This window comes from Puma concolor, chromosome B1, assembly GCF_028749965.1.
Source record: "Puma concolor isolate L17-30 chromosome B1, mPumCon1.1.hap2, whole genome shotgun sequence".
Lineage (NCBI taxonomy): Eukaryota > Metazoa > Chordata > Mammalia > Carnivora > Felidae > Puma > Puma concolor.
This window is the reverse complement of record NC_141670.1, coordinates 200,780,601-200,798,512: the sequence shown is the minus strand read 5'-3', so window position 1 is coordinate 200,798,512 and position 17,912 is coordinate 200,780,601. Positions and strand designations below refer to the sequence as shown.

General features: G+C 55.2%; 1 protein-coding gene across 1 annotated transcript in view; it reads right to left on the bottom strand.

Annotated features, from left to right (window-relative positions):
• WDR1 (WD repeat domain 1) overlaps nucleotides 1-12,971 on the bottom strand; it is a 44,686-nt gene extending 31,715 nt beyond the window's left edge. The window contains exons 1-2 of the mRNA XM_086705448.1: nucleotides 12,813-12,971; nucleotides 12,248-12,369 (exon numbers count right to left, since the gene is read on the bottom strand). Coding sequence (XP_086561574.1) covers nucleotides 12,248-12,369; nucleotides 12,813-12,828 — 138 coding nt within the window. The 5' untranslated portion in view covers nucleotides 12,829-12,971. The remainder of the gene's footprint in view (nucleotides 1-12,247; nucleotides 12,370-12,812) is intronic.
• Between the last annotated feature and the right edge of the window lie 4,941 nt (nucleotides 12,972-17,912).

Below are 17,912 nucleotides of genomic sequence, written 5' to 3'. Positions count from 1 at the left end.
CGTGCGGCTGGGAGCCTCTCTTTGTTACAACCTTCGCCGGGAAACGTGGGCTTCCCGCTCGCTTCGCAGCACAGATGGAGGGTTGGCTGGACTGGCACCAAGAACGGGGCCGGCATCTGGGAGCAGGAGTACCTCTACTACTCAGCAACAAGGTTTTAACGTAGAATTTACTAAAAGTAGAGCACGGCGTCCCCCACTCGCACACACAGCCGAGAGGCCTCAGTGAACCCGACACACGCATACCGAGATGCTCTCAATTCGTCTCGGCAGCCGGGCTTTCTTTCAGGGGGGAATAAAGACGCGGTCATCTACTCCTGATTCCCGCTGTCCACCTTCTCTAAACCGAGGGCTCTTGAAAGAGGCAGCTTCCCACAGGCTGGAGACTGAGGCCATGGCAGGTCCCAGTGTGGGATGCCCAGCGTTCCAGAGGCGGCTGCTGCAGGTACACCTAACCTGATCCCCAACCGCCCCCACCTCTCCCCGACCTGACCACAAGATCAGAGGCCGGCACTCTTCTCCGCCCTCTGGCTATGGGATCCCCATCCCTCAAGACTGAGTCCAGACGGGTACACCCTGAATTCTAGCCCCGCCCACCGCCAGCCGCCTTCTGGCTTTCCTCTTAGTCCCGTGTCTCTGCAAACATTGTTCCCCTGGCCAGGAGCAGCCCTCCTGCCTGCTGACACCTACTTATGAGGCCTAACCAAAGACCTGTCTCCTGCATGAAACCTCCCGGGACGGCCTCCTCTCTCTTCGGTGCCTCCAACGCTTGCGCTGCGCCGCTCTGCTTTTCCAAAAGACGTACATTAAGTACCTGTTTCCACTGACTGAAAGAAATCTGAACAGCACTTTTCACTTTCATGACGAAAGGTAAAAGGCCAAGATAGCATTCGGCATCGGTGCCACAGCGAGATGAGCCGGTATGGGGCGGTTGTGCCCCCCCCCCCCCCCCCCCCGCCCGGAGCAGCGAGCGGCGCCCCCCAGCTCCTTCCCTGGGAACCACACTCATCACCTCAGCGTCAAGCTGCCAGAGCTCCGAGCTGTGTCTGAGAGCATCTGTGCTTTACCTCAATTTATTTCGTGCATCTGTTAGCAAGATGTGTCCTAAGGTCTCAGAAAAGCCTGAGAAAGGTGATTTGGGGGTGGGCCTAGGACCACTCAGAAATTTTTTCATTATAAAGTAACGATAACTATTTCTTTGCTTTAGGCCATTTCGGCTCACAAAACGTTTCCTAGAACACTGTGTTTTTGGACAGCGGGGAGAGCTGTAGTCCTGAACCTTCTTGGCATCTCATCTGTTTTTCTGCAACCTGCTTCCAGGGCATTTATCTTTTCAGCCATGACGGCAGTTAACGAGTAGCAGGTGCTCAATAAACAGTTTTTTGGAGAAAGAAAAGTGGAGTAAAAGGAATCCCTTTTCCCCCCGAGACTTAACGCTTAGCATTAAGTGACGCAGCAGGCAGTTGATACACATTCTTCGCAGATTAATCCATCTGAGAATAATCATGTGCTAGTGAAATTAGAAAGGTACGATGTATTCAAATGGGATGTCATGAATGGCAAACAGGCACAGGAAAAGGTGCTCGATGTCATCAGCCTTTTGGGAAAAGCAAATCAAAACTACAATAAGATACCGCTACAAGCCCGCTGGAATCAGCAAGACCAAAAGAACGGTATCACCAAATGCTGGCAAGGACAGGGGTGCGGGGCGCTGGGACGTTCACGTGTTGCTGGCAGGAACGCAAGACGACGCGGATGGAAAACAGTCTGGCTAGTTCTGCACGAAGTTAGGCAGACGCTTCCCACACAAAACCCTGCAATCCCACTCCTAGGTACGTACCCAAGAAATAAAAGCCCACGTCCACAAAAAGACACATGCGTGAGGGTTCATAGCTGCTTTATGCGTTAATAGCCCCAAACTGGGAACAACCCAAAGGTCCACCAACAGGCGAATGAAGAAACACCGCGCTGGATCCATACAGTGGATACAGCCCTGCGATAAGGGGGAACAAACGACCGACTACCAACTCAGCAACCACACTCAGCAACTCCAGTGAACCTTACAGGCATTATGCTAAGTGATAAGGACACAAAAGACCACCCAGGGTTGCGTGGCTCCTTCTCCAGGTTGTTCCAGAGAAGGCAAACTTAAAGGGACAGAAAGCAGATTGGTCCTTGCTGGGTGCTGGGGTGAAGGGAGCCCACTGGCCGCAACGGGTTAGGGGAGCGCTTCTGGAAATGACGGGAGGTTCTGTGTCCAGATTACAGTGGTGGTTACAGGCCGTGCACATTTGCCAAGCTGTGCAGCAGAGGAATCTTCCTGATCTTCCTATATCTAAATTATGCCTCAATAAAATTAAGATGTCTGGTATCCAACCCACTCCTGGCCCAAATTAGTGCTTCATGTTCTATAACCCAACCATGGGACGCCTGGGTGGTTCAGTCGGTTAAGCGTCCGACTTTGGCTCAGGCCATGATCTCACGGTTCGTGAGTCTGAGCCCCACGTCGGGCTCTGTGCTGACAGCTCAGAGCCTGGAGCCTGCTTTGGACTCTGTGTCTCCCCCTCTCTCTGCCCCTCCCATGCTCATGCCTGTCTGACTCTTGATAATAAATAAACGTTAAAAAGAAAATTTCAAAACCTGACTATGGACAAGACCCCTTGCCCAGAAACTGGCCAAAAGAGGTGCTCAGACAGGCCACCACTACCAAGATCCTTCTCCAGATGTCTGTTTCAAGGCTGACTGAGGGGCACCACCAGCCCACTTTACAGATGAGAAACCCATCCCAAGGACAACTTGCCAATATGTTGGCACTCAGGTCCACTGGGGGTTCCGAGGACCCAGGGCAGGGATACCAGATGAGTAGGTAGAGGTTCTGGACAGAAGTTCTGCCCCTAAATGGTCAGGGTTGCCAGTTGCAGGGGCTGTGAAACGCCCGAGGTCATCCCCAGCAGGCTCGGCACCAGAATCCCAGGATGCATGAGACATGGCTCTTGTCTGCCTTGCAAATGCAACTGAGCCAGCGAGCGAGGGGCCAGATTCTCCAACTGAACACGATGATTTCAGCTGAGTGTGTGCCAACCTCCCCAGCTCTGCTCGGCACACACAGGGAGGCTGGCTACTAGAGGCAGAAATAATGGGTCCCCTGTCCCCACTGTGCCCTGCCAGCTCAGGCTCATTCCAGATCAGCGGAATCTGGAGTCTGTAAGGCCCCAGGACTGGGACCCAACACCCACTCCCCTGCCTCAGAGGGGGTGGCAGATCCCCCTCACTCGTCCCTCTCCTGCTGCCTCGGTGAAGAATACACTTGGGTGCGTAGTTTATTTGGAGCAGGGCTAGGGAAGAGAGGAAATGAGGCACGAAGGGAAAGAAGCCAATTCTGGGTGCACCAAGGAATAACCCTGTGGCGGCAGGAGCTCCGCCTCCCTCGGGGCCTTGGGAGATGCTTCGGGCCAAGCCTTGGGGTCATCCCCCAAAGGGTGCTGAGGCTGGGACGCCCCTCCCCCAGGCCTTCCTGCACTTCTACTGGCAGTGCGGGTGCTTGCCACCAGGATACAGGAGACCTGAGACACAGACCAGGGCGAGACCCAGGTGCCGAGGGGATGTGGGCTGGCTGGCTGATGGCTGGCTGGCCGCAACTTTCCATCTACTCGCCCCCGACCCCAGGCCTGCTCCTGGCCCTCCACAACCCCGCCAGTCTTCTTCAACAGTTCCCAAACCCACCTCCTCTTTCTGCCCCTGCCAGATTCCGTCCAGGTCCCTCCTGGGGACCACGACAGTACCTTTTGGACTGCTCTCTACCTTCCGTGGACCGCTACACCCCTCATCCCCCGTCTCTAAGTCCCATGTCTCATCACCTGGTTCCCCTGCTTGATATCCTTCCCTCGGGAGCGGCAGAACCCTACCCCACTAACTTCACTCTTTCCGGACCCCCCAGCACACACAGGACCCCCCACTCCAGCCCCACTCAGGCCCTCCCGGGCTGAAGAGCTGCTCCCTGGGCCTTACCTGGCCAGGGCCCCTTCCCTCCCCAGGCCCACGTGGGGACTAGAACAGGAGCCACCCACCCCCAGCTCAGGGTCTGGCAGTGGGCACTCAGCAACATCACTGAGTGACACACAGAGCTCGGGGCTGGTGAGACCCCGGGGTCAGTCCCAGAATGCAGCCCCCGCGCCTGGGAGGTCAGGGAGCCTCACAGAAGACACGGGCCATGGCAGGCCATCATGCACCTGCAGACCCAAAGGCCTGCGGGGGAAGCAAGGTGAGGGTGTTTGGGCTGCTGACAGAGTGCCAGATTGGGGCCCAGCGGGGCCAGATGAAAGCAGACCTCTCAACCAAACCTCAGGAGGCCCATTCTCCGTGCGGACCAGACACCCCCTGGCCTCCCACCTGCACCAAGACCCCTCCCCAGGGCCAGACCTTCTGCCAGGAGACTAACCCTCATACCTTCCCAGGCCCCGCCCCATCCGGGAGATTCGCTACACCAACGAAAGGCTGGGGGGGGGGGTTCCCAAAAGTCACTTTGTTTGGGCAGCATATGGACCACCGGCTTCCCCAAAGCTCCTTCACGTCCCCATGTCTGCTCAGGCTCTATCTAGTGCCAAGGAGGGGTCAGAGGCCATCACACCATGTATAGTGGGGTTGGTGACTGGCCCAGGTCACAGGGAGTAGCAGCTTTCACCTCAGCTCCTGAGCCACAGTGAGTGCAGCGGACGCATCAGGAGGTTGGAAAGGCCTCCCCGGCCCACCAGGGCTGAAGCTGTCGGACAGGGCTCTGCGAGAGGGGCCTCCAGGCTGTCCTGCAGCAGCCGATGTCCCCTGGAGCCTCCAGAGAAAGCCCTAGGCTCCTCCAAACTTGGACCAGGCAAAGTGAGCGTGACCTTCCAGGAGGATTGCATTTCAGAGCTTTCTAAATTCTTCTAGTTCCTAAAAGCAGTAACCGGTGGCTGGACCTGTGTATCAGACACGATCTGCAAGAGCCTCTGTTCACTGATGACCAAGGACAAACTCAAATTACTGCACGGTAACCCGGCTCCGAAGCAGCTACAAGACATCTGTACTTCCCGACTGGCAAGGCTGAACCCAGCAGCCGAGCCCCTCCACACAGCCTCGAAAGACACACAGAACACGGACGGATGGCTCATTTACTCCTTCCAAGAATCTGGGCTGGCCCTGGGGATCCAGTGGTGAGCGAATGCTTTGCAGAAATAAAACCCGCCACCCAAGCTGCACCCAACGAGCACCGCCCTGCTCGACCTTGGAGGCTCCCTCTCGCCTGCAGGAAACGCACCCTCCCCCAGCAATCCAAGGTCCACTTTCCATGACGCCCTGCTCCTTCCTCCATGAAATCACTATGTGACTTTCTTCCCTTTATCTGCCTCAGCCTGGAACGCCTTCGCTCCTTCCTGATCCTCGATGATGTCTCCTGTTACCTTCTAACACCCAGGTGAAAAGGTGAAAGCCACCTCCGAGAATCCTTCCCCGATGCTCCCAACTGGAGACGGTCTCCCCCAACCCCAATGCCTATTCCCATCCAACCTCCCACCCCACCACCCTTACTGCTCTCCGCCATGTACCGCAGGCCATTCTGACATCCGCAAGGCTTCACGCTAAGCGAACTCCACAGAGGGCAGGGCCTGTATCTGATCCAACATGGCAGCCTCCAAATGCCCCAGGAGACCAGGGCTTGCTGGACCCTGAGGGCCGTTTGCGAAATCACTGTGTATGGAGGGTTCACTCTTGGCCAGTGGACCCTTCTGCCGAGTCCTCTGAAACCTCACAGGAAGGTAACCTCACAACCCACTTCACAGGCCAAGAGACGTGGGCACAGAACGAATGACGTGCCCAAGGCTAACCGCTGGTAAGCAGTGGAGGTGGGGACCTGAAGTCAGGTAAGAGCCTTCATTCCTGAGTTTTGGTCTCTCACTTATGGTTGGAACCATCATTAGCCTGATTCTTTTAACTCAGAGTAGCACTTCTGTCTAGCCCACAGGTTTCTGAACGGTGTGGGGCCAGGTCATTCAGCGGTCCTACAGGGCCCACCCCTCCCGGAGTGACTTTCCCTCCTGCCTCCCAGCTCAACCCCTTCCCAACTGAGCAAACCAAGCCTTAGAGCAGGGACCCCAGCACAGACAAGGCCACCGCCACCTCCCTTCCTGTCTCTCCTCTCCCTCTGTCTGCGCAGGGCCTCACTGAGCAGTCATGAAGGGACCCCTGGGGCTTCAGTCTGGCACCTCTAGAAAGAGACAGCACTGAGCCACCAGGGCGGATGTGAAGAAGAAGGCACCACATACTGTCACAGCCCAGGCAACCCTCCAGGAATACTGGTGAAAGGACTCTGTGACATCCCACAGTGACCCTGTTACCTGTTCTCCCTGTTCTTACAGATAAGAAAACCAAACTGGATGAAGTATGTACGTGAAGTGCTCGGCCACTGCCCAGCATACCAAGTGCTCAACAAAGATGAACTCCTTTACCAGAGGCGGTGCTCAGGGCAGTGAGCTGGACCAGCAGAAGCCTGGGGTCCCCGCAGAGAAGGGCTGAACACGGGCGGGGCTGGGGCTGGGGGTGGGGATGCCCAGGCTGGGATGGCCTGCGGTGGAGAAACTGCCATTTTCTGGGTAAGGTTCCAGGGAGCAGAGATAAAACTGGTGGGTAGAAGCTACTAGCAAGCTGAGCGGAGCCTGGGATCCAGGTCTTTCTAGGGGGTCCACCACCACCAAAGCCGGGCAGGTTCTACCGAGACTCTGGAAGAGAAGCAAAGAAGCAAAAAAGGGCCCTTTCCAGTGCACAGCCTACACGTCATCTGTAACAAGGCCCCGTGGGGGATGACGGCTGGGTGCGGCACAGGGATCCAAATGGGCACCTCCAACTGTTCTGGGCACGGCCGACTTCCACAACCCAACGGGAACCAGGACCACCTCTCCGCTGGCCTCAGACATGAGGCGGCAACCTTGACTTCTTTAAGCTCCAAGGCTCTGAGAGCCCGCTCTACGCCCCCACAGACAGGGTTAAGGAATGTACTGAAGCCACCGCCCGGAGCCCGTGTCAAACTTCCTCCAACCTCTGTGCACATTTGGTTCCCGGTCTAGATTCTCCCCCATCTCTGCTAGGTCTCTGTCTCGCTCCTCTTCCTAGAGAACTCTTACTCATCCTCCAAAACGCACCTCAGAGGTGTCCCTTCTCCAGGAAACTTCCTTGTTGCTCTGTGGTGCAACTGGTTCTTCCCTCTTGTTTCCAAATCATTCAGGACATTCTTTTTCTTTTTTTTTTCCAGTTTATTTATTTTTGAGAGAAAGAGCACGAGCTGGGGAGGGGCAGAAGAAAGGGAGAGAATCCCAAGCACAGCACAGAGCCCGAGGCAGGGCTCGAACTTGCAAACCATGAGGTCATGACCTGAGCCGAAATCAGGGTCAGCGCTTAACCGACTGAGCCACCCAGGTGCCCCCAAATCACTCAGAAGATTCTTTTAAAGTGCCTAACCAGAGCATTAGAATGTTACTCACCAAGGTTCTCAACGCTACTGAGATTTGGGGCCACATAACTTACAGGATAGTCCTGAGCACTGTGGGATCCTGGCAACATCCCTGGCCTCTGCCCACTACATAGATACCAGTAGCACCAAAAAATGTCTCCAGACATTGCCAGATAGCTCTTAGGGGGTGGGGCTGGGGGCAAAACCTCCTCCCAGCCACTGATTTATTTTTTTTTTTAATTTTTTTTTCAACGTTTTTTATTTTTGGGACAGAGAGAGACAGAGCATGAACGGGGGAGGGGCAGAGAGAGAGGGAGACACAGAATCGGAAACAGGCTCCAGGCTCCGAGCCATCAGCCCAGAGCCTCACGCGGGGCTCAAATTCACGGACCGCAAGATCGTGACCTGGCTGAAGTCGGACACTTAACCGACTGCGCCACCCAGGCGCCCCCCAGCCACTGATTTAAATCTTGGACACGGTGGCCATGGGCAGGGCTCCGCAAGACAAGCTTGGTGAACGTGTGGGGGAAAACAGGAAGCAAGGGCTGGTTCTAGCAGCTAATCAGCACTTGCGGAGTGCGTTTGTCTTGAACCTCCAACCTGAGGCACAGAACAAGCTCTACTGCAGATCTGATCACGTTACTGGTCCACACAGCTCCGTGGCCTTGTCTGGGCCTGACTCCTCTTAAAGATCAGACCCTCCCCCAGGTCTCTCCCGGGTTAAGCTCACGCATGTGCTACCCTGCTCATTTTCTGCACAGGTGCTAACCCAGCACACTGCTCCCTTCGGTCACCTGCTGGCTTGTTTCACTCCCAGCGAGGCCACGAGCTCCGTGCAGGAGGGGGCCTCCCCTGGATCTGTGCTCCCAGCACACACAGCAGGGACTCAGGAGGCACGTGCAGACAGACAGAAGGGACAACGTCAGCCCTTCTCAAGCCATCTGTCCCTTTACACACCCCCTCCCCCATGCGGGGGGATGCACAGGTGGTCCTTCTACACATGACTGGCTGCAGACCGCACCATGAGAAGCTCAGCACTCAGGTTCAACAACCCTGAACTTCATACTGCACTTGGAAGCAGAGAGTGTTGAACTGCAACAAACATTTCACGTCCTAGAATTTGATTTCATGCACCTAATTTTTTCAAATATACAGATTTCAGTTCTGGAATCTAGGGACCGGGTCCTTTAAAAGCGAGCCCCAAACTCGCTTGTAGCAAATCTGCTGACTGCTTGTGGCAGCTTTCAAGGGGCTTCTGACACTGGGCAGTTCAGAATCACGGAGAGGCTTCTTCACTGCCACTGGGAGAAAGCTCTTCCCTGTCTCTGCAGAATAGGCAGGGGCAATGGCGACGCTGGCCTCGAAGTAAGAATATACCAGGCTCTCCCCTTCTGGAGTTTTCTTTTTTCTGATTTTTATTTTAGAGAGAGCACAAGGGGGCACAAAGAGAATCTTAAGCAGGCTCCACTCTCAGCATGGAGCTCAACACGGGGCTCCATCCCGCGACCCTGGGATCATGACCTGAGTCAAAATCAAGCGTCAGATGCAGAGCGGACTGAGCCACCCAGGCCGCCCCTGGATTCTTCTATTCCAGATGGCCACATCACTGCAAACTTTTAATTCTGCAGGTGTGGCCACGGATGTGCTGATAGGAAATAAATACTCTTTCCTCAAGTTTATGAAGTGCCAGTGTGCTGGGTTCACAAAACAACTTTTAAGTCCACACAACGAATGGGAACTTCCAAATGGGAAGTCACAAGGGTATGGATACCTGTTTGGTATGAAAGGGAGATGCCACAAAATAAAGATCCAGCAACCTTATGCAGGCGGAGCTTTCCTTATTTCTAGGCAGTAAAACCTTCAATGGCTGCCTGTTATCTCCATGGCACAGCCTGGCTTTCAAGGCGTTGTGACAAATACTTACTGAGCACCTGTTATGTGCCAGATACTCTCCTGGGGGAAGACACAGAGGTGAAAGAAACAGAAGAACAAAGTCCTACTTTCAAGGAGCTTCCAGTCTGGTTACAGAAGACAGGCAGATGGGCATATCTGGTCATAGGATGTGGCGGCCTGCCCACCGGCTCCCGCCATGTTAGCTGCGGGGTAGAGAAGGCCAGGATGGGAGTGCTATTAGTTCCCATGTCCTGAGACAGATGTGTGGCATGTTTCAGGAAGAGCACGGAGGCAAGGGTGCCTGGAGATGAGTGAGAAGGGTGGGGTGGGGTTTTGGGGGTGAGACCGAGGTACCAGGCTCGATGGTGAGGCCGCATCAGCCATAGCAAGGGAGGGCAAAGAGGACAATGAATGCCACCTATTTTACCAAACCCGGTCCAGCCGTGCTCTGAGAGCAGACTGGAGGAGAGCCAGCACGGAATCAGGGAGACCAGTTTGGGTTTTCTGTCTTGCAACCCAGAGAGGATGGTAGCTTGGAGGAGGTGGAAACAGCAGGTAGAAAAAATGCCGGATTCTGAAGTTAGTTTGAGAGGAGTCACTAGGATTCACTGGAGAACTAAACATGGTGTGGAAGAAAAAGAGGGAAATCAAGCAGAAGTTCAAGGTTTGGGGCCTGAACAGCTGGAGCGATAGCGTTGCTGTCTGGGGGACAGGACACACAGGAAACCCTACTGTGCTTAGGACACATCAAGTAGAAGCCAATCAGACATCTGTTGGACATTCCACAACCGGGTCTCCACCTTTCTTTCGGATCTCTCCTCCTTCTTGAGCCTGTAATTTAACCAGACCATCTTCCTTCCTGTTCCCTGAACGTTCACGAGGGCTCACGTCTTTTTTCCCAGGAATGTTGTACCCTAATAAAAACGGTGCCCATCCTTAATTGAGTACCAACGGTCCCTCAATCCAACAAGAGCCTGGGGTGCCTGATGTACATCCAGATCAGGAAGGGACGCATTAGCAGCACCGTGCTGTCCTGGGCCCTGCAGAAACTTACAAATAGGTGGGAAGAAGAGCAGAGGCACCCTCAACAGAGAACGGTGAAGTCTGGGGTACTGGCAAAAAGGAAGACTTCCGAAGAACGAGCAGAATGAGTTGCACGAGGCGGGGAATGTCGGCGAAGGGGGTGCTCGTGTGCGACTGTGAACAATTCCGGTGGAAACAACTCTGATCACTGGCCTCACCTCTCTTCGGAGCAATGGGCCCAGTGGCGGGGGGTGGGGGTGGTGCTGAGAGAGAGGCTGCAGTTGAAGAACCCTCCCTGGTACCAGACACACAGTGGCCACCTCACGGGAGGCCTCCCGTCTGGAAGTACACGCAGACTGCAGGGACATGAGCATGACTGCTAGGGGCAGGCTCTGGATCCCTGAGAACGCTTTAGTCCACTTTGTTTGCCAAACTGCCAGTGAGTATCTACTCTGGGTCGTCTAAACTTTTATTTACTCGAAATCTCGGGACCTCACCCTGGAGACCTCCGGATCATTACCATCTAAGTCCTTGGCAAGGTTTCCCCCAGTTCTGAGCGAGGCCAGATCAGCTTTCTAGGAATCCGTGTGACTAGCACAATAGCTGTTAGCACTTTCAGAGAACGTTCACACCCACCCACCCCCTTCATCTGAGGTGCCCAGCAAGCCCGGGCAGGGCTGAAACTGTCACACGGGGCTCAGTCCTTGAGCAGAGGGGCAACGCTGACAGGCTGGCTTACCCAGAGATGAGGGCAGAGCCAGAAGCACCTCAGACCAGGTAGAGGCCTCTCCTTTTACAGGCAAGAAAGCGGAGGCCCACACAGCGCCTTCGCTCCCTCAGCCAGTTGTGAGGTTCCTGAGGGCAAGTGCACCCGATCAACAACAATCCCAACCCACTAGGGGTAATCACTCACAACAGATGTGAATCTAAGCTGACATCCCTTGGGAGCACGGCCAATCAAAATCATCTGCCTACATACTGTGCACGAGGCCCGACCCCAAGCACAGTTCAGGAGAACATCCCCCCCCCCACCCAATGGTTGTGCTGGCACTTTCCCCTTCCATCCCGTCACTCAGGCTGGGGAAGGGTGAAGAAAGATTTCAGTGTGCAATCTCAGCGGTGGGGAGACCAACAAGCAGACTGGGTCGTTTGGGTAATTACAGAGGAGTAACAGGATTCCCCACGACATCGGCTCGACAAGCATTCTTGGCCTGAGTACAGAATGTCTGTCTCAATGCTTCATGGGAATAAACCATTCCTGATTTTGCGCCGGGGCTCAGATCCGGATGGTGTGCAGAGAGGCCTGAGTGTGAGTCCTGGCCGCTCACACTGAGAGCCCCTGGGTGTTGGTAATGATTACATACAAGGGCCATTTACCAAGCACTGGGTGTGTGCCAGGCGAGCCGGTGGGAGGGACGCATCATCTCATTCAGCGGGCACAGGCGGTCAGGGGAAGTGGGGGGGGGGGGGGGAGCCTGGTGTCATCACCTCCATTTTACAGATGAGGGCACTGGGATTCCCAGGCCCAAGTCACCAGCTACCCCAAGGTCAAGCAGCAGTTGGCCGGGTGTGTCCGATCCCCCTAATCCAGAGCGCTTATACTTATGATCTGAACTAATCTGAGCCTCAGTTTCCCCATGAAAAGAGTGAGAAGTGGGCCTGGCCACCTTGAAACCATCTGCTAGTCTGCTAGGCTTCCGAGGTGTGGTCCCAAGGCTGAGGGGGCGTGGCGTCCTCACCCTCCTCAGGCTGCGGAGAGCGGGAGAAGAAACCATAGAGGCGAAGAGGAATTAACCTGAGAGTCGCGCCCAAGATAGGAATCCCCGCCTGGGCGGGGGGATACGGGGAGGAGGTACTCACGTCGATGTTTCTTAGAATGACGCACTTCCCATTGGTGTAAAGAAAATTGTTGCCCTTGGGGTCGCCGCCGATGATTTTAGAGACGCCCCTCTCCACCTGGGGGAGGCTGGCGAACACCTTCTCTGCGGAGACACAAATCAAGCAGAGCAAGTTAGGGGCAGCCCCCGCCTCATCCCCCAGGCCGGGCTGAGGACGGAGGGGTGGGAGCGGACTAGAGAGGGGCCCTGGACCGGTCTCAGCCGGTCACCTGTTGCCACCACCAGGAGGGGCGGCAGCCACTTTGAAGGAGCGCAAGGGACGGCGCGACTTCCTGGTCTGCGCTCCCGACCAGGCCCTTCAGGGACGCGGGGGCTCCCACGGGCCCAGCCCGCAGCGCCAACTTTGGGGCACCCCCACCCGGGCCGGGGTTCGCCGCCGCCCCGAGGGCGGCGGGGCGCTCGCCGGCCTGCGCCCTCACCCCTCCCCCGCGGCCCGGGACCCCGCCGGGCCGCCCGCGCCCCACCGATGGCCGAGGGGACGGGGGACATAGGCGCCCACCCCGGGGGCACGGGGCCGCGGTACTTACTGATCTCGTACGGCATCCTGCCCACTTGTTACCGTGCCGCGCTCGCCGAGAGCCTCCGAGGCCGCCCGCGCCGCGAAGCAGACTGACGGAGGCCGGGCCGGGGACGGGGGCCGAAAGGCGGCGCCGGGCGTGCCGGGCGCGGAGGGGGCGGTCCGAGGCCGGGGCTCCGAGGCCGGCTCGCGCCCTGCCCTGCGCGCTGCCGCTGCGGACGCGCCGAACCCGGAAGCGCGGCCCCGCGCGCGGCTCGCCCCCAGCTTTGACCATATATAGTCAAGCGCTCGGCTCGGCGGCTGCAGCCCGCGTGAGCCTGCGCGGACGGGGCCGCCCTTCCCCCCACCCCGCGCGGGGCCCGCCCCGGCCGCCCCGCCCCCGGAAGTGACGTTACACACGGTCCCGTAAAAGGGCGGCGCGGGAGCGCCCACTCCATCAGAGTGGTCCTGACCGCGGTTGGAGGAGGGTTGCGGAGTTCTTCTGGGGGAAGGGAGAGAGGGCTTTTCGGGCGGCTACTCGCTGGAGTTCTGCGGGGGCCGAGCGTGCTGTAGCGGGGGGCCGCGGAAGCCCTCTCCGTGCTTGTGTTTGTGTGGCGGGCGTTCCCGAGCCGCTAGCCTTCCTGCTGAGGCTGAGTCGGCGCCCGTTCGGGTTTTGCAAACATAGTGGGTTTCTGTTTTTTTTCTTGGAAGCTAGATGAGTGGGAGTCCCCCTTCCTCAAAAACTGTCTCGCAGCAGAAACCTTAGGGAAGTGTCTTTCCGGGCCCAAACACTCTCTCTCTCTCTCTCTCTCTCTCAAAACTTTAGAAAGCTAAGAAACTAAGGAGAGCAAAAGGGAACGTAGGTTCTAAGAATACCAGAGTGGGTCAATGACGGAGGGGGAAGGCAAAGGGGAACTTGGAAGATCGAGGCAGCGGCTCGGAGCCTCACTTTTCAGCAGGGGTTGTAGTTTTCCTGAGACGGGGGCGGTGGCGGGGGGGGGTGCCAAACGAGAATCTGAAGCACCTGTGGGTACGTAAGCGTCTGAAGCCTGCGCTAGAAAACCTCACAGTGTGATGGTTGAATTCCTATTTTTCTAATCTGGGAAGCCTAGTAGGCTCTGTTTTCGAACTGGATCCGGGTTCTCTCTTCCTTGGCTGTTAGTCAAGAACCAAGCCTTGAACGCTCACCTGGGTAATTGCAGGTGCTTGTTATCTAGTCTGTTAGGCTCCTATCCTCCCTCCCCTTCAACTCAGTCTGTCTTCCAGATTGCAGCCTGAGCGTTTTTTCTAGAAGCTGAAACCTATTTTTTGCTTTACAAAACTCAAAGCCCTTAGGCTCAAAAGCTGAGGTCTTCAAAGTGGCCGACTGGGCCCTAAGTAAAAAGTCTCAGGGTTACAAAAGGCTCCATCTACTGCCCTTAGCTCTATCTTCTTTCTTCCGCACACCTGCTGCCTTGTTGCTCCCGGAATGTCCCAGGCATATTCCTACTCCAGGGCCTGGGTGATTTGTTTTCTACTTTGAATTATCCTCTCCAGAAGTACTTAACTGCTTCAGGGTCTCCTCAATAAACGTCACCTTCCCTGACGACCTTACTTTAAACCCCAAGCTTCCAGCCCTTAGGAATACATTCCTGAATCCTCCCTTTCCTGTGGTTTGTCTAGAGTAGATCCATCTGGCCCACATTGGATGTCCAAATGGATGCCCCTGCACCCCACGTGCAATCTTGGATCAAGAAACAAGGGATGTTAAGGTAGTTCTATGAACAGGACTATAGAAACGTAAATTAAATCTTTGTACCAAATGAGGATTCCTAAAACAAGTGGTCAAGCAAGTGTTAGCTATTAACTAGAGAAACCAGGATTGAATGATCAGACTTTAATGGGACTTAAGGTTCAGAACAGGTGAATTTAAGTTCACCCTTAGGATATTTACGTCGTGGAAGGACCCCGGTGGAAATAAAACTAAGGTACCCAACCTCAAGCACTTGCAAGCTTTAACATGTATATAAAGCCTTCTGTTGGATTTTGATGCTACTTGGAAAGCAAACCTAAGTAAAACATTCCCCAAACCCTGGCTCCAGGTCTTGCTGCTAGCTTGTGATGTTGATCTGCGGACTTAAATTGGGGGTGGGGATGGGGGTGCTGCTACTAGCTTAAAAAAAGTTTACAGACAACGTGACTTGGCAGGCAGTTGGGATACCAAGGTGTTATTCCTCTGGTTCGTCTCTAGTGTGAGAAACCCGCTGACCCAGTCCAGGGGGACGCGGAGACTGGGAGCACAGTGAAGCGAGGCTGTAATGAACGTTCTTGCAAGAGCAGGTAACTGGATAGACACAACGGGGCAGTTACGACAGGCAATTGATCTCCTAGGGTGCAAATCCCTCCCCTGGTTCCTCATTGGCTGAATACTACAGAGGTTATAGCCTTAGCCGGAGGTCAGGTATGCCCACGTAAGGCAAAAACTACAGTCCTTGAGGGGCGCAGAGACTTCGGTTTTTTGGTGCATGCTCATTGCAAAGCCCAAGAAAATAAGCCTGCAAAAGTGGGGAGGGGAAGAACCAGGAAGTGAAGTATCCAAGGGTTTAGAACTCCCGGGTGGGGGGGGGGGGGAGGCGGGGATGGAGAGGGGAGGTTCATATGTATTTCAAATAGGTTGTAAACCTATTGAGAGCACTGCTTTTCCTTGTGAAAAGGAATCCTCTTCTCACATCTGGAACGTTCTGTTTGGCTGTCTAAGCTGTAAGGACTCAGTGACCCCTGAGTGATATGTGCTGTGACTAACTGTAGTTCCAGTGCTTTTTCTCGGGTTCTCCTCCCTTATGTACACCTTGGTTAATACAACCACCTAACAGCCTGCCCTTGGTCTCCAGTGAGGACCCTGAATGCCTGTATCCTGGTGACTCCTACTCTACATGTTGGTCCAGCCACTCCTGGCAACTCCTGTTCCCAGCTGCTCCCTGGCATCTCAGGGAAGTCCCGAGGGCACTTCCTGGGACTAAACCAGTCTAAGACCAACTCCCTTCCCCCCCCCCCCCCCCCCCACACACACACACAGGGCTGATTCTTTGAGGGCTCCCTTCCCACAGCGACCAGCAATCCCTGTCTCCGGCTGCACTGGTCAGAAACCTTAGCCCGATCTCACCCCTACATTCGACCCTTCACCAAATCTCGTTCCTTGAATGCCTGCATCTCTTAAATCTAACCCTTCCATCTCCTAAACACGGCTGGCCTTCAAGCTTTCTCACCTCCTCTGGGCTACTTTAACCACTTCCTAACTGCTGTATCCACTCAGAGCCAGAGTAACCTCAAACCTTGTCAGCAACCCCCACACCTGTCTCTTAACATGTGGGCCTGGGGAGGGTGTTGGTCTCTAAGGCCCTGGGGGACCCAGGCTTTGGTTGGCTCTCCAGTAGCTCTGTCCCTAGGTCTTTTCCAGCCACAGGGGTCACCTCAGGGCTTCTCAGCTCTGCTGCTCTGCATGGCGGCTGCTTGGGAGCTGTGGCACCTGTGGTTTCTGAGCTTTCCCTGACACCCCACGGTAACCTGGTTGCAGTTGCTGGAGTGGGGTAACTGACAAAACCCTTCCACGGGCCTCCAGAAGTACGAGGCCTCGCCGCTTCAAGTCTGTTCTGACAAATATTTTGTGGTGAAAATAAGGGTTCAGAATGCATGGCACGCTTAGCCCAGGCGTCCTGGTTACCCCTTCCATAAATGAGGAACCTACAGGAGACCTCTGAGGCTCCTGCTTCCAGAAGCTTTGCAGAAAAACAAAGGAATCGCAGGAATTCTGGCCTTGTGTGCAAGGCCTGTAAACCTACTTGCACACTTCCGACCCTCCTGTTCTCATGTCTAAGGATCTGGAAAGGGATCTCCTTCCTGTTAAAGAATATTGGGCCCCTGCAAAGGGCACTGTGCCCAGATGCTGCAAGAGCCCAAGAATGGGTGCTGATCCTCTAGAAGAGCTTGTGGTTGGACTAGTCCATCTCCTGGAGGCAGGGTCCTGTACACTAGGGGAACTTCCCCATCACGGGCTCAGATTTCTCTAGAAATCTTGGTCTCTTTCCTGGGTCCTACCCTACCATTTGCAAGCCAGCTTGGGTAAACCACCCTCCATCGTCTCTGGAATGTTGCTGCAATAGATAACGTCTCCATCTCTAAGCTGGCCACACCGCCATTCTCTCCAATCTGCCATGAGCGGACCCTCACTTGGAAATGGCCAGGGAAACGTCCAGATTTGGCCCAAGGGTCAAACCCTAGTTTACCTATGAATGGGAGCGGAGTGACACGGGGCAGACTTAGCTATAGGCTACCCACCCCATGATCCTGGGAGCCTGGGGCGGCAGGGCTTTGGGCTGCCCTTCTAGAAGGGAGAACTATTGGGAGTGGGGCCATCACCCAACGAGCTCTCCTGCTTGTCCTGTCAGAGGGTTGATAATGCAAAACCCTGGCCTGTCTCTCTAAACCTATAGAAGAGTGTTAACCTCTGGTGTGTAAATTCTCCAGCCCTGAGTGTCACGCCTTGCTGTGGATGCTTCCTGTGAAGCTGCTCAATCAAAAACCAATGGTATTTCATGGCCCCGTGGGGAACCACGCTTTGCCAAATGACTGCCTAACACCTGTAACCAGTGCGACAAGAGTGTTCCAATTCCTGCAAGCCGTAAGAACTTGTGCATAAGTTGTTTTCCCATTTGAGCTTCTCTATAGCGCCTCTATCGCTAGGAGAGCTCTGTTCCTGCGTAGCTCCAGACTAAACACAGTTCAGGGAACATCTCTTACTTGATTACTGATCTTCATTCTTCAAAGCCGTGCTTCATGGACCGCTAAACCTCCACTATCTGTCCTAACCTGGTTCGAGACTTGGACTTGCACAACTTCACTCTTTGAGCACAGGACTGTGAAGGCTCTGGGCCAGACCCTCCGCTTCCCTGCCAGTCTTTGCTCTTTGTACTGACCTCCTGTAAGTTGTAGGATGAATACAGCCGCTGCTCTTGCTTTTCTCTGCTGCCTGCTACTCGGCACAGCAGGTGAAATGGTGCCCTGAAGGGAGGTAGAGTCCCTGTCCTCACCTCCGCCTCCCTTGAAGGAAGGGCTTTCTTGGAATTCCCTGATCTTTCCGTGAGCACTTGTGAGG